General features: G+C 37.5%; 1 protein-coding gene across 1 annotated transcript in view; it reads right to left on the bottom strand.

Moving 5' to 3' along the window:
• Positions 1 to 11,491: 11,491 nt before the first annotated feature.
• LOC103387804 (GDNF family receptor alpha-1-like) overlaps positions 11,492 to 26,748 on the bottom strand; it is a 22,460-nt gene continuing 7,203 nt past the window's right edge. The window contains exon 4 of the mRNA XM_025060879.1: positions 11,492 to 12,550. Coding sequence (XP_024916647.1) covers positions 12,357 to 12,550 — 194 coding nt within the window. The 3' untranslated portion in view covers positions 11,492 to 12,356. The remainder of the gene's footprint in view (positions 12,551 to 26,748) is intronic.

Here is a 26,748-nt window from a genome sequence, read left to right on the forward strand (position 1 = left end):
CCAATTAGGTGTGCGCTTGTTTTATTTCCCCTTGCTAAATGCTGATTAACATCCACTTGCAGGGTGACTGGGAAAAAAAAAAGAAAAGTGGTAAAAGTATTTACGTCGAATTCACTTGACATGAATCTGTCTCCAAGAAAAGGATTAAGCTGGGGATTTTTGATAAAAAAAAAAAAAAAAAATTACATTCAAAGAAGCTTTGTGAGGCCCGGTGGAGGATGAATGCAGAATTAGAGCATAATTACGATGAACAGTTTGCAAATATAGAAAAATCTGAAATCTGGATTTTCTGTTTTTTGAAGGCATTTAAGACTATATGCTGAAAAGTAATGATGTGAGAGTGGAAAAGTCAAAGAACGAGAATAAATTATCAGTGTATGAAGCATTTAAAAGCAAAAAAACATAGGCCTTTATCAGCCTCTAGGAGCAAAATAAGAGCATTTTCATATTTATTAAAACAACTGCCTTTAGCTGCGTTAGGCTGGTCTGACGCAGCTGACCTGTTGTTGGCCACGGCGTACGCCAAAGATTCCGCTCCGAGCAAAACGCAAACACACTCGCTCCAACTTTCAGCTGGCCCGGGCAAGAGAATAAAAACAGTGTGGTGAATTCAAGAGAGTTCAACAGTAGAACACAGAACACTGATTTTAAGATAACAATTATTGCAACAGCATTGAAGAATAACCCAACACATTGCAATTATGTCTATTTGGACATATCTACTTTAATGTATTTACATAGGATATATCACATTAAATACCAGATTTACATCAGTTTTCTGCAACTTATGTAATAAAATATATAATTTCACATATTTGTTATTTTTACACTGACAGCCTCTAGAGGGCACTCTAGGCTTGTGTATCAGTTTATGCTACTGGCTAAAATATATAATTTCACATATTTGTTATTTTTACACTGACAGCCTCTAGAGGGCACTCTAGGCTTGTGTACCAGTTTATGCTACTGGCGTACCGCTAAAAATGTACATGTTCGTTAGAGGGCACTGGTGCGACTTGTACTATGAACCAACTTATAGTCCGTAACTTTAACATGTGACATCACTAAAATAGAATAAATATTTTAAAAATGTTTTAAATCGTTTAACTTAATTATTGTTGGTTGAGGAGCCAGAAATGTATTTGCTAATTATGTTTATTTTGAAATAAATTTGAATGTTTTGCAGCAGTAAAACTAGTTCAAGGACTATCACCTTAAAAGAAAAACGAGCCAAAAAAAAAAAAACTGAAACGTTGTTGTATTTTTCTCTTTAAAATTTTGAATTGCTGTCACGGTGAAATGTTTTCAGAGCAGTCAAGGACTATCACCTTAAAAGAAAAACATACACCTCATATATGTTTTCCATATGTTTGTCTGTTTCTAAAAAACTATTCCAACAAAAAAGACACTCAACATCTCAACAGCTTAACCGAAACACTCATTGAGAAATGTCTCAATATTATGAAGAAATATATGTCTTTTAAACAAATAGTTCTTTCAGCCCTGTTTTCATTTAGGTAAAATATACTCACACTCACTAAATAACCCTCCAGGCAAGAGCTTTGGTCCTCCAGTAAAAACAAGACTGGTTTGCAGAGCCACGGTTCATTTTTCTCATCAAGGTAACACCATGAAGAGCTGACAAGCTGCTGTGCAAAACATGTCGTCTTTGGATTGAGAAGGAGAGACGAATCTCTATTCCGCAGGAAGGACATATGCTAATTCTGCCAGAACATTTGAATGATTAATGACTCAGGTATCACTAATGGTGGAAAAGGACAGCAGTGCCGTTTTCTTACAGGATAGCTCTGATGCTAAAAGTTAACAATTTGCAATTAATCAATGTCAAAGCCTATCAGTAATCAGACTGTGGACGTGAAGCTCCTGAAAAACTGTAGTCCTTCAAAAGCGCACAGCAACGCATCGATTGCAAAAGATCTCCTTTGGGAAAATGTTAGGACATTATTCTATGCTGATGATACTGCCATGAATGTCTGAAATAAGAATGAGGACGATAGACATTTGGATAATGATTGAGCATAAGTATGAATGGAAGTGTGAATGTTTGTTTGTCCGCCTCATGTGGCCAATCTCGATATACGAGGTCACCCTGTCCCATGGTTGGTTAATGCACAGGTAAGAAAGTGGCTTGAACTACCAAGATGCCTGAGCAGCATAGGTCTGTATGGCAACGTCGCACTCTCTCTCCCAATCTCAAGTCTAGTGGAAGAACACAAATGTTCCAAAGCAAGGCTTGAAATGACCCTTACGGAATCCCACCATCCTTTTGTTAGAAGTGCTCCACTCCCACCTTAGCAACAGGGAGAGGTTGGAGACCAGGCACTGCGGTCGCACAGGCAAAGATGCCCTGAGACATCGCAACATAGTGAGCCAAGTCCAAAATGGCAGAGGGGCCCTGGGATTGGGAGAAACAACCCACATGGCAGAAAGCACATTCTAGTGGGATGCAAAAGGCAGATACACCTGGCACGACCAGAAAGTGCTGAAGCGAGAAGGGTCACCGCCGGACAACATCCTCGCTGAATGTTGCTCGAGACTGGGAATTGCAGACGTAAGTCAGAGGCTCATTTTTCATTTTTAAATAATTGAATCCGTTCCACAACAGCACTTGTATGTCGATTCACTTGTATGTCGATTGCAATTTTTAATGGTTAACATCAAAAAGAAAAACCAATTCATTCTATCCAGCCCCCAGAAATGTACTAATTAAATTAATTAATTAATTTAATTAATTAAATTAAACTTCCTCCCAGTCTAAACATCAAAACATAGATACAAACAAATATATATTGATAATATAAAATAATAATAATTAAGAAAACATTTTATATTATTCTTATAAAAATAGGTGAAATAACCCAGTGAGGAACAGTGAGTGAGACAGCGCCACAGAGTGTTGGGCCACTGAGGTAGGAGAAGGACTGGGAGTGAGGACTGGATTTAGATGATAGAAAGAAAGAGAGAGTATTTTATTTTTTTAAATTATCTATAGAACAAAGGTAAATGATCAGATAAAAAAAATGTAAAAATGAAAACGTCAAAGAGAAAAGTGTTGCGTTTTAATGTTGCCCGTGACACCAGAAAGTACAGTATGTGTACAGTACTTGGTGTACTGTTTAATGGTGAAATGTTGACTGACACTTTTTTTTTTTTTTTTTCATTTTTACAGCCGCTCATCGCATTTGGTTGAATGAATATACACAAACCAGGCTTTTCAGTGTCAAAGTGTTCCTGCAGGCAACTGCTCTAATTGGTTTCCCCTCAGTAGAACATCAATCAAACTGTCAATAGTCAGAAGAGCGGGAGGGATAATATGGGAAGGGCGTAAACCCTTGGTAAACACTGCTTGGGGTTTGTCATGGAGAGTACCGTGCACGACAAAACAGATTTATGACAGCGGGAATCTCTCCACATTGACAGATTTCATTTGGCTGTTGCACGGTGACAGTGTTCTAGTCAAGTCGGAGGGACAGGAGTTTTTGAAACGTTATGTTACAGTGGGAAGATCTAATAAAACGCAGATAAAACACGGCTATGTGTTTTGTTACAGCTGAAAGATAAAACAAGATGTCCCGAGATGATGTCCTTTGTGTAACGATAAAAAAGAAATCTTTTAACACTGTCACACATATCGGATGACAGTAAACTCAATGTCAGATTCTCCAGTGTAATCTCTATAACTTCCATATCATTAGTCAGGAAATTACAGATTCCGTGCAATAGCAGCGCCAAGTAAAGAGCTAAAAAAATAATAGAAAAATAACTCCAACCTTTGAGCTGGTGTTTGGAAAACAGTCAAACTACTGCAGGGTGAGGCTTCACACTGCATTACTTCAATTAACTGCAGCGGTGTTTGTGTGCAACATGAGCTGCTACATCATCGTCAGTGTGTACAATAAGATTAGCCGCAGTCACAGTCAGACGTGAGCAAAGTCACATCTGTTCTTGGCATTCTGATTAACAGTGTGAAAATCAGGACGGCTTCGTGCCCTTCAGGGTCCTCATGCACACAGATGGCAGTGCTGACAGAGCGGCAACATCAAAAATATTTGTTTTATTTTCAGTCAAAAGTAGGATATAATCATAATTGGTTACTTGCCTTCTAACAGTTTGGTTAATTTGAAAAAAAAAATTCCAAATGTACTGTATAAAATATTATGAAGTTTAAGCCAACGGTTTATTAAACTTTTATTAATGAAAATGGAGCAGCATGTTCATCATTGTATTTAAAGGCAAATGTAATATAGACCATTCTACATGTTTTGGCATAATCATAAAACCTTGTTAACAAGTTAGTGAAATTAGATCAAAGTCAAGTGTTCTTGATGAAATTTCTTAGTTCCGTCACTATTGAGCGCACCTGAATTTAAGCCGCACCCACTAAGTTTAAAAAGAAAAAAAATAATTGTATATATATATATAGGCCGCACTTCTTTATAAGCCGCAGGTGTCCATTTTTCGAACGTTGCCTGTAGGATGGCTTTAACTTTAACTCTTTCCTGCTTCGGAGTCCCAACTGTAGTTGGAATGCACAGGGGAGACTTAGGCTCCAGGGCTGAAGCTAACATTAGCTCCGGGGCTAACCCCCTTCACTTTTTGCTTGTCCGCAGCAGAGGTAAACAGAAACAGGGAAGTTGGGGTCTTTATTATCAGCCACTCCGACCGAGTTTTAACAGCTCCTGTATAACCAACTTACACTTCAACATGACACTACTAGTATAACACAGTAGCCTACCAAGTAGCGACTTATAGTCCGAAAATTACGCTAAATAACACTAAGCAAAGAAAAAAAATAATACTTCACTTTTGTTTAATATGGCAGGAACAGGCTTTCAAACAAAGCCACAATTCAGTACAAATCAATATTGCAACAGACTCTGTGATAAGCTACACCACATGAGTTGTGCAGAAATTCCACCAATGACTGTTCTTTGTGTTCCATTTGTTTGTCTGTTTTTCCAACTCTTTATGTAAATGACAAATACTGGAGTGCATGTCTCCAGTCTGTATAAGGTACTATTCATTTTGTGAGATGTTTATATTTTAAATTAATTCTTGTCAGTGGCAGAGTGTTTAATCCTGTTAATCCCGCAATTTAAACCATGTTTTAAATTTTGTCCCTTTGACATTTCTGACTTACACCAGCTGTCTCCATGTCCATCTTCACTACAGTTCTCCTTGGTCTAACGTATGTTTATCTCTCCTCAGCCAATTTCCAAACAATCCCAGCTTGCCACTCAGACTTTAAAACTACTCAGACATTTCTGGGGGCTGTGATCTTGTCATTTCTCATTCTGTCTGTCCAGATCATTCTCTGTTGAAACCTTTAGATTTTCACCACATCTGATCCTGCCTCCCGGTTTTCAATATGGTACCATTATCTTCAAATCACACATAATAAAAGATACTCACATCTATCCATTTCCTCTGTGAGAATGTTCTTCTTTAACTTTTTGTGTGCTCTACACTACTTTGGATATTTGACCCCCAGATCTGTTTATGCTACCTCTAGTCTTTGTAGCTTTACTTTTGCCTGCATTACTCTCATTCCGGCAGATGTTTTTCATCTTGCTCCTGGCCTTCACTCTTGTCCTCTACTTCTCTTCCATCTGCTCCCTGCTCTCACCACAGTTTACTGCAATACTCTGCATGGCCTCCTGTCTCACCTCATCTGTAAACCTGACTATCACTAAAACAAAAAAAAAGGGGGGGACATAAATAGATCCCTTATCTGATCCCACCCCTTACGTGAACCCATCAAATGCATGTCCTGCACCACTTTCACATAGCACTCTGCCGCTCCCGTTTTACTTGATCAGCCATTTGTCTTGCTTCGACAACTTTTTCCTGTACCATTCTTATGTAACTGATTACCTATGGGTAATAGGGTAACATGCACTTGCTTTTCTGCATTGCTAAAAAAGTTTTCAATACAACAGGGGCTTATAGATACAAGTTTAATAATTCCAGAGTTCCACAACAGCACTCGTGTGTCGAATCACTGTATCTGGATTGTATTTTCCCTATTAGAAATAACTAAAAACCAATTATTTGTTCCATAAATTTACCCCCCATCTTAACATCAAAAACACAAATATATTAGTGATATAAAAAAATAATAATTAAGAAAACATTTTATATTATTGTTAAAAAATTGGTAAAATAACCAAGCGAGGGACAGTGAGCGAGACAATGTCAAGTGGAAAAATGAAGCTCGGTTGAGCACTCGTAAGTCGACGTTTCCTCGTATCATGACGAAAATCTTGTAACTTGGATGGAAAACTCGTATTTCGGATAGCTCGTATCTCGAAGCCCCCACTGTACTTCATCTTGTACTGATCATCTAGGATCTAATTCCAGCTGTCATTGGGTAAGCACGTCCTGGACAGTCCACCAGTCTATTGCACCTGAGACCAACAACCATTCACACTTACACTCTGTGACCTGTGGTCAATTTAAAGAGATCAATGAACTTAATCCTCCTGCATGTTTATGGAGTAGAGGAGGAAGCCGGAGACAACTATCCACTCTTTCACCGTGAAATCCCAAACTAATCTTCCATTCATTTCTACCACATTACAATTTTCAGGATCGATATTTAATTAAATAAACAGTCACTTGCAACTTAACGCATAACAAAATCGATGCACGACAAGAGAGTTCCACACATTTGAACCTATGCGGTTTAGCACATTTGGAAATCCAAACATGAATCGAGTGAGTTGATTTGAGGTTTCAAAAAAATTAGGCACAGAGTAAATCAGCCGGATAAGGCCAAATAAACAGACCAGGGCTTGATGGTTAAATCTCTAGTTAGGAGAACAGTGCATGATTGACTACAGAAATGCAATACTCTCAGTTCCCCACTTGTAACTGAAATTGGTTTTCTCGCTGTTCGTAAGCACATTTCCACTGAGCACATTTCAACCTCCACTTCCCCAAAGTTAAGACGCAGAAGCACCAGCCCTTTGCATGTAAATCTCTCAAGTTTAAGCACACAGCCTACGCTCTCTAGCTTGGTCTTTTACTTTTATATCCCCCCGCACATGCACGCACGCACACACACACACACAATCGCACAGCACAAAGCTGCACAGCAAATCCAACTCTGACTTTAAGTCTCTAAAGCTCTATAACTTGTATTTTCAGTGAAATACACTGTAGGGCTACAGCAAAACAAGTCACTGGCATACTCAAGAGCACACCCACAGACTCATTAACACAGCCACAGTAAGTCTCCTCAGAGCAAAGAGACACACAACAACACCCACACACTAACCCACGTTTAACTGTTAAATCTAAATTGAAAAAAAAATATATATATCTGATGACCATTTTCATCGGGATTTCGATGTAAAAAATATTGCCTGTCCCCCCCAAAAAAAAAAAAAAATCAGGGACACAATCAGTCCTATTCTTTTCAGTTGTGCTAAACATTTGCAGTTGCAGCACCTGCAGTAATGCTTTGTTCCTCTGTGGCTCGACGCATACCTAATAGTATTCACACCCCTTTTCACTCTATGATTAATATTTAATTTTAAATGGCTTTTATAGCAGTGCTTGATGGATCTTGTGGTAAAACCTCACCGCTGCATAAAAACAATAAATGACAAACTGCTCGGAGACTAAAACCCACCCTTACCAGACATAACAAACTCACAAGTCATGCAGTCACAATGTGATCCCATCAGCTTTACAGGAACTAGCACAAAAATCCCAACATGCCAACTGAGTCGTGTCTTCACAACCAAACCACAGGGCTTGTATCCTATTAATTTAAGTGTGTCTACAAAACTTAGCATACACTCATAGCCTTGTAGTTTTATATTTATATATAATTCTTATGTTTATCCATCCATTATTTTACTCACTTGAACTGTTGCATTTTACAGTATTTTTAGGATTAACCCTTTGATGCATGACCCATGATATACTGAGTTAAAAAAATGTTACTAAGTGTTTTTATGTGTTTTTAGATATAAAAATAAGAACTGATTTGGTTCTGTTTTTATACACCAAATGTTCTTTTTGAATGTTGACACAATTATTCTGCAGTTGCAAAGGCTGACCACTGTATGGCAGTGTTGGGTGATTCTCAGGCATCCACTGTAGAGGCTTATATGCAACACTGACATCAAAACCTATTCTTATCATAGAAAATGACATTTTCATAGCTGTCCACTGTAGTGACCGTCATGCATGAAAGGGTTATACACCTACTTTCCGATTCCAATATCAACCAATAACAATGATTGCAGCCTATTGGGTTAAAGGCAGAGGACACGTTTCGCACGTGTGCAGTAGTGTGCTGTCACAGTGATAATAAATTCACTATAATTATTAATTATGCAATATCAACCAATAAAATTGATTGGCCAACGTTATTGGACATCCCTAAAAAATAAACAAAATTTGTTTTATATAAAATATTGGTGTTTTTTTTTTAGTAGGTGTGCTCTATTATTTAAAGTTACCTTAGAAGTGAGTGCAGTGTGTTACTTACACCAGAAAATGCAAAAGTTAAAAAACTGAACTCATTTGGCAACACTTTTCATATTTTCTAGAGCAAGAAATAATTTAATATATTTTTTTTTTTTTATATATTACATGTACTACTCTCAGTCCAGTTAATTATATTACCATTGCAGATATTCGTAATGTTTTCTCCTTGAGGCTGTGCACTTCCCTTTTTACTGGTCCTGCTGCACCCATACCATTTTTTTTTTTTTTTTTGTTTTTTTTTGTCTCTTAAGCTGGACAGTAACAAGTCAATGTGAAGCTGTGAATAATGAATGAAGTACAAGCTGTGAGCAACAGCAGCAGGATGGACACAGACAGAAGAAAAGCTTATATGTATTACAACAGATCAACATGATCACGCTGTCTCTAATATAGAGCATGGTGTGCGTGTGTGTGAGAGAGAGAGACAGAAATAGAGAGAGAGAGAGAATACATGGTATTGTTATACTTGTAAACATTCTTAATAACATTGTTTTGAGGACACATACTGCAGTCCTTTTAAGGGCATTTTGCAGGTCTGGACTGAGTGAGAAGGTATTTTTAGGTTTGAGGTTTACTTTGGATTTGGGATTAGAAATAAGGTCGGATCAGACACACACACACACACAGAGTGATTCTCAAACGACTCCAACACACATGCGTTATTGTTATCTGTATTGTTTTCCTCTTGTGTTTGTAAGATTCCTTAGTGTTTTAGGGTCAGGTCAGATACCACACACTGCATCCAATGGCCTGTGCCTCGTCCACAGAGTTACGCATAAATAGCGAGCAGTGAGGTCGACCTGCTGACCCCTCTTCTGTAAACATGCTTAATGACGAACGTTGATTTATTGCTCATGTTAGGAAGTGAAGTCCTATTCTATCCAAGATTTCCAAGACTATTTTTTTTGCACAAACCTGATATCTAATACTATGTCATATTTTTTTAACAAATGGAATGCTTTCATATAAGAAGATAATAAAAATACAAGAACAAGAACAGAAAATATTTACCAGGGAGATTACCATAAAGTATACAGAAAAAAAGCAGTAAATTCATGAGTCACTTATAAAATACTACAAAAACTTGAGTTTTAAGCTTTCATATAAGAAGATAATAAAAATACAAGAACAAGAACAGAAAATATTTACCAGGGAGATTACCATAAAGTATACAGAAAAAAAGCAGTAAATTCATGAGTCACTTATAAAATACTAAAACTTGAGTTTCAAGTTCAAAATGACTTTTGCCGTCCAAAAAAAGGGGTGTTTGCACCTACATTCACCTGAGGCAAAACCATTCAAATCTGAAGACATTTTGATTTTTTTTTGTAATACAGTTTTACTGGGATTCTTTAATTGAAACGTAAATACTGTTTATTGCCCTTGTCTTAAAGATCCGTTAAATGTGTGTCAACAGCGGGTCAAAAAAAAATTTTCACAGAAACTATGAATGATGCTTGCGTTAATCAGTAAGGTGTTTGGCAGTAACGCACCTAGAAATGACTACCATTACTTCGTCAGATTATTAGCCACAGTCGCTGTGGCTTTAAATACTGTCAGTATCTTTAAATGCACACCAAGACACTCTATTGCTGCCAAAGACGCACAGAAACCCCTGTGCCAGATTTCCAAAATGTGAAGCTTCGGAAAAAAATAAAAAAGTAAATAAGACAGATGCTAAACCAGGAATACATTTCCTCTTCAACGTCAACCTGGGAAATCTGTTGTGATGTTGCGTTGAGTTATTTGACATTTTTGAAAACATAAGGGTCGGTAGCTTATCATCAGAAAAGATACAAACAGGTACAACCTCGCCCTTTTCACCTCACATGTTTACATATTTTGTTCCAATTTCCTTTGAAATTCTTAAAAATGGGCTTTTAAGACGTGCATGGAAAAGCTGCCAGCGAAACCGAAATAGACGATCCGTCTTCTCCCACTAGTCTGATTCACAATGCACAATCCGGGGTGACTCAACGTCACAATTCTATTGATGTAAATCCCTCTCCTGATGACTCAGATGGGAAACCAAGTGCAAGTGTGTGTATGTGTGTGTGTGTGTGTCCCTTTACAAAAAAGTGCATCATAGTTCCTTGAAACACTTTAGAATGCATTGTCGATTGTGTCAGCCTGTAGGCTCTTTTAATCCTAATCTTTTCTTGACATGTTCCGGATATGTCGGCTATTTCAAGTGACTCAATTACCCCAGAGAACAATATCCTTGTAGAAGAACATGGACAATTCAAGTAAAAGGCTCTTTTGAAGAACCCTAATGAAGAAAGTAGAATATTGGCGGGATTTAAAAGGCATCCTGATGGCTGCTGATGTATCTCCAGTATCTCCAAAAAGCCAAATTCAAAGGTTTAACTAGACCTTACACCAGGGGTGTCAAATATACGGCCCGCGGGCCAAAACCGACCCTCTTGGTTTTTTCAATCTGGCCCGTTTGATGAATTTTGAAAATAAAAAAAATATGTATTTCATTATAATTATTTTAAAATAATTATTATCACATATAATTAGGATTTATCTAATATACTTCTTTGCATGAAAACAAAGGGAAAAAACACAGACGTATTGCTATTTATAGGTAATTAACCCCTGCCTTAACCTAATTTAAGGACTGAATAAATTTTTTATTTCTGACTTCTGTCAGAGATTTTGTCCTTTGTGCTATTTAATTATATAATGAATTAATATCCAAGAAGGAAATTCTTAACCGCAAATATACGGCCCGCGGGCCAAAACCGACCCTCTTGGTTTTTTCAATCTGGCCCGTTTGATGAATTTTGAAAATAAAAAAAATATGTATTTCATTATAATTATTTTAAAATAATTATTATCACATATAATTAGGATTTATCTAATATACTTCTTTGCATGAAAACAAAGGGAAAAAACACAGACGTATTGCTATTTATAGGTAATTAACCCCTGCCTTACCTTAATTTAAGGACTGAATACATTTTTGATTTCTGACTTCTGTCAGAGATTTTGTCCTTTGTGCTATTTAATTATATAATGAATTAATATCCAAGAAGGAAATTCTTAACCGTAACCCTAATGTAGCTAATGAGATATACTGAATTGCCTTTAAAATGGAAGTCCAAGATACAATGGCATAGCTGAAATATCACAATGTGACAGATTCTTTTTTTTTAATCCCTCTCTTAGGCTTCACACCAAAGCCCGCTGCCTCTCACTAACTTTTCACTCCACTCTTCCATCTCCTCTGCAGGGGTTTGTTTTTCCTGATAGCAGCAAATCCGTTATAGAAACTCTAGCAAAGGACATGTCAAACATCTACTTCACAGCTGACTAAGCAAAGAAACACAGAAGGATCCACCTTCGGAATTGTTACGATGACAACAACAACTCACATCCGGCTTCATCAGATAGTGAATTTGACGATATTCTCGGAGGCGGGATGGCGTAACCATTATGGATTTTCTTGGTGCTATTGTTTTTTTCGGAGAATCTATCACGATATTATAACAATTATTATAGGTAATAATCGCAATAATTAATTTATAACTCTATAAATGTGTAAAGCCTCAGTTTCTATAATTTGATGCCAACATGACATAAATATAATTTAAAACAAAAATCACCACTGCCCGGTGAATGATACAATCCAAAAGTGCTATATACTGTATTTACTATGTATTTCTCTCAGGGAAAACAGAAGTGAAGGGTTACAGGACCTCTATCTTTCTGTAAAGTTAATCACACAAAATATAATTACATTACTCATTATATGACCCAATATTTGTATGTGTATATTTGCAACAAACTAGTTTGGTAGTATGCAGGAGACGACAAGGAATTAAATGCTAACACATGCAAACAGACATGGTTGAAGGTCCATTACCAAAAGACACCAACTGGGGTTGAGCTCTTCTGTTTCTACCGTGAGCTTGCGAGTCCGTGGAGGTGGAGCTCCTGTGAATCAAAGCAGGCGCTCTACCATGTTGCCCTACCCTGCCCGGCTCTGTAGCTGTGGAGCCGATCCACGGTTCCCCACCTTCTGTAAGAGATGCACTTTATTCAGCACCATCAACCAACGACTAAGTAGTTTAGTTTAGTGAAGTACAACAGCATTCATATCATCCAGCTGACTTTTTTGCAGGTGAGTGAGGGTTCACAATAAGCAAGGAAACAGAACAGCCAGAGAAAAAAAGAAAGGGAAAATCATTTTCTTCTCGAAGGCTTCAAGGAGTATAGTTCATGCGACTGCTGAGATTGTCAGTAAAAGCTTGTTGACCTCTACCAGCATGTGAAACAGATCCTTAACCTTCAAATCTTCTGTAGATTTTTTTAGAGACCCAAAGCTGCTGTGGGTTTTACAAAATACAATTTTATACAGCATTCAACAGGATGTTGTTGTTACAGATTCACAAAGTAAAAATGTGCTCTGACTAAAATCACCATTTAGACTTCATGTACCGTAATTTCCGATCTATAAGGCGCTACTTTTTTCACATGCTTTGAACCCTACGGCTTAAACAATGATGTGGCTAATTTATGGATTTTTACAGGCTAACAAAGTACATACCGCTAGCGATGAATGACTTTTCTGGTAGGCTACTGTATGTTATACTATTAGCGTATAACTGTTTGTAAATGGCTTTGTGCGCATATGAACATTAGTGAAAGTTGAGAACAGTTTGAGCCCTGTCATGTTGAAGCGTGAGTTGCTTATACAGGAGCTGTTAAAACTCTGTTTATGTTCTGTTGTGCTCGGTGTGGCTGATAATAAAGACCCCAACTTCACTGTTTCTGTTTACCTCTGCTGCGGACAAGCACAAAGTGAAAGGAGTTAGCCCCGGAGCTAATGTTAGCTTGGGCCCTGGAGCAGTCTCCCCTGAGCACTCTGACTACGGTCCAGGCGCCGAAACAGGAAAGAGCTAACGTGTAACCAGCCATGTTACAGGTACTGTTCGGTAAAAAGCATTTATTTAATTAAAAGTAAAAAAATAAAAAATCCTTCTGTGTACAATATGTTTTTCTTTTATAATTTAGTGGGGTGTAGCCTATAGTCAGGTGCACTCAATAGCTGTTTTTCTTTTATAATTTAGTGGGGTGCAGCCTATAGTCAGGTGCGCTCAATAGTCCAGAAATTACGGTATTTTTATTTGATCGAGACTTCACACAAACCAAAGACCACACGTTCATGAAAACAAGTGTAGAAAAGATGTACTTAAAGGCATCACGCACACATGAGGCAAAGGACGACAGAATATGGTACTGTTTTTAGGACAGTTATTGCATCTTAAAATATGTATTTCAACACAAAACAAGTGATTTCTTATCTTTGAAATCAGGAGCCAGCAGAGAACAACAACTCAGCTGGATGGTTTTTTTTTTTTTTTTTGGGTGCCAGTGGGTGCTTGTATTCTTACATGTTTTTATGTGCGCACACTTGGCTCCCAACGGTGTGTGTGTGTTTGTTTTTATTTTCAGGGATGTTGCTATTTTGCGATCAAAAGGAGAGGTACAAAAAAGAAGAAGGAGGAAGAAGGGTAGAGCTGGTATTCTCCACAGAGAGGCCACTTGTTAATTAGAGACAGTTCGGAACAGATGCACCGTGATTATGGACAAACATGGTAACATGGAACGAAAGTGTAAATACCACTTGACCAGGAGGGACCTTTAAATGTAATAAAGCAAAAACAATGAAGTGATTCTGCTGCATTTTCTAAAAAAGCAAGTAGGCTCAGTGGAAAAGTAATGTGTCTTCAAAGAACACACGCATAGTTACTAACAAGACATTTGGTAATTAATTAGTCATTAATATTCTTCTTATATTCCCGCTGACCCAAGAACCCGCCAACACACTCACACCTCTCCGGTCCCTAGCCAACCATCCTTCATGGCAGTGGTTCTCTACCTCAACTCTATCCTTGATTCCAGCCCCCAACCTCTTGCTCATATCTCCCGTCCATGCTGACCTGAATTAGTTTTGGCCAATGCCATCCATGATTCCCTCTCTATGACCATGGCCCAGAATGGAAGAGTAGAGGAAGTGCAACCCCCAATTCCACGACAAAATAAATAAATAGCAGACCTCTGATCAGGAGCACCTGCTTGAGTATTTATATGTATGAATACACTGTATTTTCCAGACTATAAGTCACACTTTCTTTCATCATTTGGCTGAGTTTGCGACTTATAGACAGGTGCGACTTATATAAATAAAATATATTATTTCAGATTTGTTATTTTCACACTGACAGCCACAAGAGGGCACTCTAGGCTTGTGTACCAGTATCTGCTACTCCTGTAAGTTGCACTTTTTTTCTTCCTTTGGCTGGTGCTACTTACACTCCGAAGCAACTTATAGTGCGAAAAATAAGTATTGCAATGCATGTAACGTATTTTCAACACATAGCGTTGTTATTCAAAGTCATTGAGTTTAGTTAGTAGCAAAAACTAACGAAGTAGAACACAGAACCCAGTAAAGTCTTTAAGCATTTGTGCATGTGTTTATCTCCCTAAAACAATACCTGTGTATTTTGGACAAACCTTAAAGTGTTGTATGGATTTCTTATTTGTATGCATGCCCACATGCCTTTAGACACATAGAGTACCTCTGTATAAGTCATTATGCTGCAAATGTCCTTTCATGTACATGTTATGACGCAACAAACAGACCTGATATGTACTTGCTCCTTCTGATTTGAGGTGTCAACATATTTTATCGATTAAATAAACCACCCCACAATCCCTTACCACACCTAATCAGACTTCTCATTCTATTAATAAAAAAACCTCCAATCTGATACTATGGCTGCTGCTAAATTATTTTGTCAGCAGTATTAGTCAATTTGAACACTAAACCTTAGATATCAGGAACCATGTTGAGCAGTTATACCATCTGCTAACTAATGTAATGATCAACCTATCTCAGTGTGGTATGCCAATAAAGTCCGACTCACCGTAGGTAAGGATTTGTCTTTGAATGTTTACCAAAGTCTTGAAGCATTGAATTCAGGTTGTTCTTTAAGTTAAAGACAAAGTAAAAGTTATAGAAGACACAGTGAATAATGAGCCCCAGGGCAGTTGCAGAAAGTAGCTCAGAGAATTCAGCTGAGGACAACACTTTGGGATCTTTTTAGACTCTAAGCTAGTTAGAGGTATACAGCACAGTGACATGAAGTAACACTCTTCATATAGAATACAGTATACAGCCTTTAATGGTCACTGCAGAAATGTGGGCAGGATATCACTAAGAAAAAAGAAAATCCTTTAAATGTGTTCCAGAAAGTATCACACGAGGATGAGAAACTTTGTCTCCTGTAGTAGTGATGGGCGATACCAATTTTTTTTATATATATATATGATGCAATACCAATTACTTCCGGTACTTACTTTCAATACCAATATCAATTCTTTATTTATTTTTTTTATTTATTTATTTTATTGGATTATCTAAATTTTTAAAGTATAATGATAATAGTGATAGTTGATTCAAGATTTTTTTGTGGTACGGTACAATTTTAATAGTGATATTATATTATAATAATAATAGTGATATTTTTGTGTTATTCTATTAAACCAACAATAACACATAATACTGTGGTGTAAAAACTTTCATATGTATTTTTCATAAGATATTAATAATAACAAATGACTTTTTTTTTTACATAATGTAATCTAAATGGTTTAACTGCAACTGTTAAGGGACAAAGTTACCCTAAAAAATATGGACTCAAATATGACACGTGCTGTTTTCATTTATTAATTAGTATCGCTACTTGATGCTAATCGATTGTAATTGATGCTTAATCGATACTTGTGTGAGTATAGCTACTGTATATCAATACCATGGAATCAATACTCTTATCATTACTGTGTACTTGTGAGCTCAACTGCCCTGCAGCAAAATCTTTTCAAACTTTGAAAAGTTCAGGAGTTCTATTTTAAAGTCTGAATTAAATTCATAAATATATTGTTTAACATAACATACCTTTTCAATTTGTATATGGGGGGTTTCTTTGAACAATGACATGACATTTTAATTATATCTTGTCATTATTTATCTTATATATCTTGTATTTTAAACTTAAGCTTATACTTTATGTCTTGGAAGTGCTTGTCCCAATTACCAGACCCTCAAAAAAGTCACTGTACAGAGAGAAGACAAGGTCAATGAAAACACGAATCCCCAACAGACTGAGGCCTGCTTTTAGAATATTAGAGCACTGTTCAGTCTGGAACCAAACACCTTAAACCTTGCTCAAGGGTAAAATCCTTTGATCCGTGCCTGAGCGGAAGAGCTAGGATAGAAAAGGAGGAGGGTACAAAGGAAAAAAGAAAGAAATCAATACATTCTTGTAGAAACAGCGTCAAGTTTCCAATCTAACACAGTGCTATATTGATTAGGCTCCATATGAGACGCAGCACAGGGACACTGTATGTCAGCAGTGAGTTGGGAGTCCTTTAAAAACCCCTGTACCGAGGTTGGGACAGTGAGAACTTAATCTGACTAAGAAAGCACAGAGGGATTTTACTTTTTCTAAATAACTGTATCGTTTGTGCCTTGAATTGTGTAGTACTGTAAAAAAGGTCATGGCCTCTCACAGACCCTAATGTAAGCTTTCCTTAAGTGTGTCATCTTTTTTTTTCACTGCGTGACTTTTTGTCAGTTTAACGACAAAAAACAAAAACCCACTTTATTCCATGCAAAGAAAGAAAAATGATTGACTTTTATAAGCTCTTATTTGAGATTTTTATGTAAGACATAGAACACATCACTTTGAAAATGATGCTGCACAAATGAGAGTAGCCTCGAGAAGCTGAGTCATTTGGCTTCTACAAATGAAAGAGCAGTTGTCTGGTAAATGATGTGACGAGGTTTAATGTGAGAACAATGAGGTCACACATGCCTGACTAACATACCATAATCAAATGAGGAAGCACACGACTTCATTAGTGGCATAGCTTCATGCTAAGGCAACATAGCACCTTTGGCTTGAATAGGGTTTCAAACAGTGACTTGTGATATCTAATTGTTCTCTCTATCAAAAAAATGTGTACATTTTATTTTGTCATTTGATTTAAAGTGGTGGCGCTTTGGCCCAGAGGCAATGTCTCTGTCACTTTTGATGTAACTTGATTTACACTTTGTGGCCAAACTAACATACTGTACTGTACATCAGTATCTATGTCACTCACCTATGCTAACACGGTGGTGACATCATAATCTAGGACATAAAAACACCAGAAGGGTCTGAATTACACTTGGGAGCCATAATGCAGCACAAGAAGTCTTGTCCCATCCTACGAATGTATGGCTTACAACCGGCAATTGTAAACAAAGCTATACTTGTTTTAACACCATATATCACAAGGATTGAACAAGACTTTCTTAATAACATTTTTGGAGATGGTGTTCTAACCGTGGTGCTTTGGCCCAATGTCTCTGTCTCTGGTGTGGAAACCCAGATTCACCTCCTGGGCAAGATTGAATCCTGATTAGGGCGGTTGGTACCTTCACGAGGAAGGTTCACAAGGGACTGGTGCGGGGGGCAGTGTAATTTGGGTGGCGGTCGTGGAGACTGCTGCCCCCACGACCCGGTAACAAATAAGCAGACGGAGATGAATGGATGGATAGATGGGTGGGTGTTATAACCATGAAATGCTTTAGTCCGAGGATGTCATAAACCATGGACGAACTGTATATTTTGGATCTAAGAGTCGGAACGTTGTATAAAAACAATGTCTTCCCAGTTATGGTGCCACAGTATCAGTCGTGGTTACAATGTCAAAAATTGTGTTGGAAATGTCAAATTTGTAGGAACAGAAGATCCTGAAAGTAAAAGTGAAAGATTAGAGTAAAAGAGAGCATGTATTTTTGTGTTTGACTACACCCAGAGTGTATGTACTGCTCTATAAAAGCACTGTTATCTGTTCTATTATTATTGTAGTTTGATTGCCATTAAAAAAAAAAAATAAATCCTATTTACGGTACCTATTTACACAAACCATTATTTTAAAATAAAAAAAAAACACATTTCTACTTATGACTTGCAGGATAAAATAATTTAAAATTTATATATTTTAATCAAATATGTACTTCTACTTTTGTACATATCATTACAAAATATATCATATAAAATGATATTTAAAAAATGATAACCTAACTGTTTTCCCTAGGACATTTAGAGCGGAGGTTAATCTTTATCCAATTGAATTGACATGATATATTAGTTAGGTCACCTTAAGATACCGCTGTCCTACTAAGAAACTGCACCGGTTTGCTAACTTTTGGCTGAGTCAACATTGCGAAAATGTACTCGCTTAACAAATGCAATGAACAAGGTCAACCCTAAATCTTCTCGGTAGCAAACAGACAAACTCACAGCAAGAAATACATGTGACTGTAAAAATGTGGGGCAAAGAGGAAAGTTTTCTCAGTGCAAACTCTGGATGAAGAAGCACAGAAATAAACGACCAAACAACACCTCTCTCTCTCTCTGTCACGTTTTTTTAATAAATAGTAATATAGAGGTAATTATGCTTCGGCGTCACTACCTCCTGCATTTCCTCACCCTCTTCATCTCACAGGCACACTCACAACAAACACAACGAGGAAAAGACGCCTTGGTTTCACACTCTTATCTCTAAGCACTGACAGTGCACTGGGAGAACAACTTTTCATCCACAGAGCGAGTGAGGGCTGCTGACAAACCCACTGCCGCTTGTGTCAGCTCAGGAAGATCTGATGCGCCCTAGCTTGACAACCATGCCATAAATCACAAAAAAAGTTTTCGTACACCCGCTACACAGACACAATACTGAACACACTGCATGTGTACACAGATCAAGAAGGTTGACTCTGCAAAGGAAGGAGGGTGTTCCAAGATGTGTTTCCAGAAAAGGCACAACACTGAGCTCTGATCTGCCGGGGCTTATGAGGGGCGGGTGGGTGATAAACAGAAAACAGCAAAATGGGACAAAGGCAGGAGGAGAAGGTTCAAACAGCTAATACACAATCATGTTAAGATCTTTAGGGAAAAAATTATCACTAAACCTGTCTCATTCTGATTGGACCGAAGACAAGAAATAGAATAGAACCAAATCAAACAGAATAGAAAACTTTTGTTTTATGAGCATCAGCAGTAGAGTAAGTGTATGTGTTGTTGCATAATACACAATACTGAACAGTTAATCAATCATAAGTTCATACTACAGTATAAATCAATGATCCGTGGACGTAAAGGCTATAATTTGTATAAACAAAAATGGTGCGTCGTTTTTTTAAGAAGAATTGTTTTTCACGATGTGGATCGGTACCAACCCCGTTACTTGTTGCTGCTACAACGGATTGGATTAAGACGTTGATTTTATTGTATACAATATTTTGTGCAATATTTGATTTATACTGCTGAACTGTTTTGTAAACATAGTTCCCAAGGCGTGAATGGGAGGCAAAGGGAGCCGAAAATAAATGCCTATTTATAGGAACCGACCGGTCGGTGTTGGGAAGAGTGCTACTGTAAGTGATGCTTTGCATGTCCTCCCCATATGTGCATGTGGGTTTTTTTTCTGATGACTCCGGTTACCTCCCACCATCCAAAAAACGTGCAGGATTAGACTATAAATAGCAAACCTTTCTAATTGTTACCAAATGTTTTCATGCTTCACAACACACCGATACACTGGATAAAATCAGATAGTATTGCATAGAATTCCTTTTGACCTAAACGGGAAACATGCAGTGAGTCAGCTTAGATTGTTGACTGATTTAATCTGTTCTGATTTGAATCCTTGGAAAGTGCGTTTAAAATTGATTGCAATTTCATTTTGAATCATATGGGGAACTGATACTTTATTGTTGCCTTCTTTGTAGAATTTTAGTCACTAAGTCCAATCTAAAAGAAGTCCATCAAACTACTGAAACATCGCAGAATCACAAGGTCTAACCCAGGCATGGAAAAACTAAGGTCCGGGGTCCAGATGTGGCCCGTTCAGCTTTTGCCCACGCCTGGTCTAACCTTAAAGCTGCATCATATCAACAGAAAGCAAATAAAAAAAAATATATATATGACTTAAATATATTTAAATATAAATTAATTAAATATAATATTGAGATCAACTGATTGTGAGGAGTCACAGTAAAGGGATGCAAAACTATTGCAAATCATTTCTATTCTTTTCTACACTAATTGCTAACTTTTAAATTCTTGTTTCATTTTTCAGCGACTGCAACTCCAATTTTTCAAACGTCACTTTCACTTTATTTATGTTGCTCCTTTATTTATTATTTGGCAGCTGCCCAGACTTTCGATAGTAATCCATGCTACTGTCTGCCCTTTGTGACATCTCTTCTCACCCTTAATTTAACTTGTGCTAAATTATATTTGGCTCACATAGTCTTATCTGTCACAGCCAGCCCTGCCTGTGAACTGACGTCTTTCCCACTTTGTTCTATTTACCTGATCCTGTTCTATTTTGTCAAACATCTATCTGGAACCAACTTTCGAACAAAGAATCCATATTGGGTTTTTCGAGATGTGAATCGATCCATTGTTTAAGTCATGGGGGGGTTAAATATATGGCTCGTATCCATCCATTTTCATCCGCTATCGGGATGCGGGGGAAGCAGTGGCCCACTTGGGGTTTCAATCCAGCCCTCTGCATCGTACCAACCCCCCTGAACCTTCCTGCGGGTGGTGAGTCCACCGGAAGGTACCGACCGTCCTCACTGGGATTTGAACTTGCCCAGGAGGTGAACCCTGGGGTTCCACACCAATGACAGAGACATTGCCTCTGGGCCGAGGTGACACCCCTCTGGATACATTTTTGTAAATAAAAACATATACAAATACTTCATGTTCAGAATTTTTTTTTTGTAAAATTACATTTCATTCTAAGTAATTTCAAATAATAATTATATTGACATATAATTAGGATTTTTCTAATATACTTCTACTCCTTTGCATGAAAACAAAGGGGAAAACATAGACTCTTTTTCTTATTTATTGTGAGGTCTGTCTGTTCCTGCTGTCTGCTGTGTGGGGTAATCAGTGTCATCACAATCACCTGTGTCTGTGTGATTAGTCTCACTCGAGGCACCTGGTGCCCTGGGTATATATACCTCTCTCCCTCAGTCTGTCCTTGTGGGATTGTTGTACCGTTCAGTCCTGTGTTCATCTCAATATATGCTTCTACTTTGTGCTTTGATCATTGCATGTTTTTGTTTACACAGTATTAACAAGAACTTAAAATATTTTTGTGCAACAGAAGCTGCACAGATCTACAAACATTAACCAAAATCTGTAGAACAATCAAAAAAAAAGAGCAAAAATAATAATGATGCGTTTGAATCATTGAGAATGAAATTAATGAACGTCTCAAAATCTAGCCTTCGCCCTGCTGTGCGGCACAGGTGGCGGACTGCTGTGTTGCAGCTGTAAGAACCTGTTTCAGTTATGCACAACAACATAGAGTGCAAAAAAAAAATGAAACTAGCAGAGAAAGATGTAACAACTTCACAAGAAAACAGCCCCGGCGCTGAAATGTAACATGGAAATTTACCCTGTGATTTGGTTAAATAGATACAGATTAGTGTAGAACATTAGTGCCAGTACTAATGTAGAGTATATATAGTATGTATAATGGATGTAATTCTAAAGTAAACTAGTAAACTAGTAAAAATAAAATGCTAGCCATTTCACTGCCATAAGCACGTGTTATAGAAGTGTATGGAAGTATAAATTCTGTGGTATTGATTGAGTATCACTTATAAAGTCAAAGTATCAATACATTAATTGATGCGAGAAAAAAAGCTCACATTTCACTTATACATCTCGTAGGGTAATTTACTATATACGGGTTTACGTTAAATTGAACTGATTTCCAAAATTAAATAAATATGTTATCAATCAAAATTTCTGTTATCGCTTATCGCTATGTTCAACTACTTTAAATCTCGCTAAACAAGCATGCATTTCTTCAAATGAACAAGAAAATCAGGAGTTTATGAGAACTAAAACTGTGTCAAGCAGATGTGCCAGACAAACAATGGGCGAACACAAAGCGGAAATAGTGATTAAAATATGTCATCTTTGCTTTGTGCATATGTTTTCCATTATTGGCAAGGAAAACAATTATGACAAGGCCTCAAAAAAAAAAAAAAACAACTTATGAATTAGGACCAGATGACTAAATCGTCATTGGAAAAGGCCTGCAGTTTGTGGTTTTTATACCGCAACAGACTTGTGTGTTTGTTAAGCTTATATGGCACAGCTTCTACAACTGAAATCAGAGATGACTAGAGTTGGGACTTTGATGAAAAGAGGGGAAAAAAATCAGGTCTCTTGCCAGCAAGATGTACTAGGTGACACTCAACAAGTTTGGGCGAGACTGCACTGCAACGGAGGGCGAGACTGCACTGCTTGGGTTGATGGGTTGAAGTGTTTCTTTATACCATTCTCAATGGTAGCTAGTATAAGAGCAAAAAGAATGGCAATTATACAACAAATAGTCTTCATATCAGCGCAGTACTTCTGCAATAGTGGAGTGGGCCCCCCCCAGGGGGTGTATGATGGGCTTCCTATAGAATATGGTGGACGCTGGACATAAGCGTACCACTGCTGTAATGCTTGAATGATAACAAACCTCCAGCAACTCATATTTATGTAGGACACTATTTTTGCATTGTATCCCTACTCTTAATTTGACGCAATTTGTCACACTGGGCCACCTCATGCGTGCACTGTGAACCTTTCTATATACTTTAAGAACATTATTAGCAGCACCAGTCGTACATTATTAATTACTTAAAATACATTTCACAGGTATTCTTTAGTGTTTTTTTATGTGTACAACATCCTGGTTTTGACCTTATTTGAAAGCGTAGGTCTGCCTCGTGTTGTTCCGTCGCCCCTCACCTGATCCATGAGACTTCTTCTTTTAACATTTAGCAGAATGTTGCTGATTAGGCATTTTATCATTCATTTAATTAAATTCCACTAATTGCATTGCAGCTGTTCTGTGTCAGTCACCACTGAAGAGTCAACTGTGCAGACTGCTGCTCTGCTGCAGAGGCTCTGGAAATAATTAGCTAAATTAACTCAGTGGGACTGTTCTACTGTGTGAGCTAATTGGATTATATATGAACATATATATATATATATATACATATATATACGTCAATTAGTCACATAACACCACAAGAGCCGAAAAAGGTCAATTAAAAAGTGTATCAGTTAGCAATCTAAGACCACCAAGGGAAAACTAGGACTAAGACTAGTAAAATAGCCCGACAGGATAGCAAACAGTATCGGAATAAGTGACTTATTTTTCAGTACAATTTAGGGGTCGGCCTTTTTTTTTTACATGAAAAGGTCGACCACCACAAGTCGACCACTGCCCCCCTCTGCTCTGCGGCGGGAGAGAACTGACTGACAGGCCCGTCCGCCAGGTGTCTACATGACAACAGTCACTCAGAGCACACTCAAGCAAGCATGTCGTCTGTAGGTCAGTACCCCCGAGTTAACCTGGAGGAGCCACCACAAAGACCTTCTAGACAACAAACTTAATCTGACACTAAAACACCATCATTCAGCCTCATTTTAATCATATGTGCTTTCTGGTGGTCAGCACGAGTAAAGCCGACAGAGGTTTTCAACACAGAGCGTCTTAAGACTTAATCAAACCTCAGTCATCAATAAACAACAGCAGAACAACAGCAGTTCTGTTGGTATTGACTGTGTATGTTTACTCTTTGCTCTGGGGTATAAAGGACCCAAATTAATGGTTCTGGATTTTGTTACTGACTTAATTATTAAAAGTAGTGTGTCAAATGTTGACTACTTGTTTAGGATCTTTCAGTATATTGTGACGGTGCACTAAAAAGAGTAATATATATATATATTTATATATATATATATATATATATATATTATTACACCAAAATATATTTTGATATAATCTTTTTTTCATTATATTATTTCTGCTACTACCTTTTTTAGTTGTATTTTCATTATTTTTATGATTTATATACTGTATATATTTGCAGGTTTTTATCCAATCATATTTCAGCCTCACCTGTTGCCGGGGTGAGAACTTTCTCAGTAATCAGTAATAGTGGCTGCTGGGAGACTAAAACAATCGGGAAACGAGATTGGTTCTTTAACCAATCAGAGTTTGAATTGGCAACACAAAGGCCTTCTAACTAGGCTAGAGTTACGATTTGCAGTTTGAGTGATTTGATTGGATGGTCAAAGGCAAGCGTAAAAATCCAGTTTTCTCCTTGACCACTGATGTGGCGCAAATTGAAACTCATGTCGCACGAATGAGACTGCACAGACTGGACCTTTGACTTTGGGACCAGTGATGGGCGATAGCGGAATTTTTTAATTTTGATAAGAATTACGACGACTCTTTTGACTTAAAAATCAATATTGCTAATTATTTTAATCCAATAATTTGCATGAGAAATACTGGCTATTTAACAACTGAATGAACTTTTCATGTATTATAGTCATAGTTAATTACATATTATATATTACTATGTTATAGCTGATGCTTTTGGATGTACATTATGTCACAGCTGTGGCTGAATTGTGCTTCCTAAGTTTGTTGCTTTAGTAATGGCTAATATTATAGCTACATGTGTTACATTTTTGCATTAATGAAATATATGATATAGAAAAAAAGTTATCTGGATGTGGATTTGTTTAGGCAGGACGCCACTGAAAGCCTAGGCGAAAAAAATGACACCACGCCACTGAAAGATATATATATATATATACATATATATACGTCAATTAGTCACATAACACCACAAGAGCCGAAAAAGGTCAATTAAAAAGTGTATCAGTTAGCAATCTAAGACCACCAAGGGAAAACTAGGACTAAGACTAGTAAAATAGCCCGACAGGATAGCAAACAGTATCGGAATAAGTGACTTATTTTTCAGTACAATTTAGGGGTCGGCCTTTTTTTTTTACGTGAAAAGGTCGACCACCACAAGTCGACCACTGCCCCCCTCTGCTCTGCGGCGGGAGAGAACTGACTGACAGGCCCGTCCGCCAGGTGTCTACATGACAACAGTCACTCAGAGCACACTCAAGCAAGCATGTCGTCTGTAGGTCAGTACCCCCGAGTTAACCTGGAGGAGCCACCACAAAGACCTTCTAGACAACAAACTTAATCTGACACTAAAACACCATCATTCAGCCTCATTTTAATCATATGTGCTTTCTGGTGGTCAGCACGAGTAAAGCCGACAGAGGTTTTCAACACAGAGCGTCTTAAGACTTAATCAAACCTCAGTCATCAATAAACAACAGCAGAACAACAGCAGTTCTGTTGGTATTGACTGTGTATGTTTACTCTTTGCTCTGGGGTATAAAGGACCCAAATTAATGGTTCTGGATTTTGTTACTGACTTAATTATTAAAAGTAGTGTGTCAAATGTTGACTACTTGTTTAGGATCTTTCAGTATATTGTGACGGTGCACTAAAAAGAGTAATGTATATTTATTTATATATATATTTTATTACACCAAAATATATTTTGATATAATCTTTAGCTACCTTTTTTAGTTGTATTTTCATTATTTTTATGATATATATATATATATATATAGGTTTTTATAGGTTTTTATCCAATCATATTGCAGCCTCACCTGTTGCCGGGGTAAGAACTTCCTCAGTAATCAGTAATAGTGGCTGCTGGGAGACTAAAACAAATGGGAAACGAGATTGTTTCTTTAACCAATCAGATTTGGAATTGGCAACACAAAGGTCTTCTAACTAGGCTAGAGTTACGATTTGCAGTTTGAGTGATTTGATTGGATGGTCAAAGGCAAGCGTAAAAATCCAGTTTTCTCCTTGACCACTGATGTGGCGCAAATTGAAACTCATGTCGCACGAATGAGACTGCACAGACTGGACCTTTGACTTTGGGACCAGTGATGGGCGATAGCGGAATTTTTTAATTTTGATAAGAATTACGACGACTCTTTTGACTTAAAAATCAATATTGATAGTTAGATAAGTTTGTTGCTTTAGTAATGGCTAGCTACATGTGTTACATTTTCGCATTAATTAAATATATGAAATAGAAAAAAATGAAGTTATCTGGATGTGGATTTGTTTAGGCAGGACGCCACTGAAAGCCTAGGCGAAAAAAATGACACCACACCACTGAAAGATACACACTATACACCAGAGGTGTGGACTCGAGTCTCATGACTTGGACTCGAGTCA

The sequence above is a fragment of the Cynoglossus semilaevis genome, chromosome 12 (assembly GCF_000523025.1).
Source record: "Cynoglossus semilaevis isolate Cse_v1.0 chromosome 12, Cse_v1.0, whole genome shotgun sequence".
Classification (NCBI taxonomy): Eukaryota; Metazoa; Chordata; class Actinopteri; order Pleuronectiformes; family Cynoglossidae; genus Cynoglossus; species Cynoglossus semilaevis.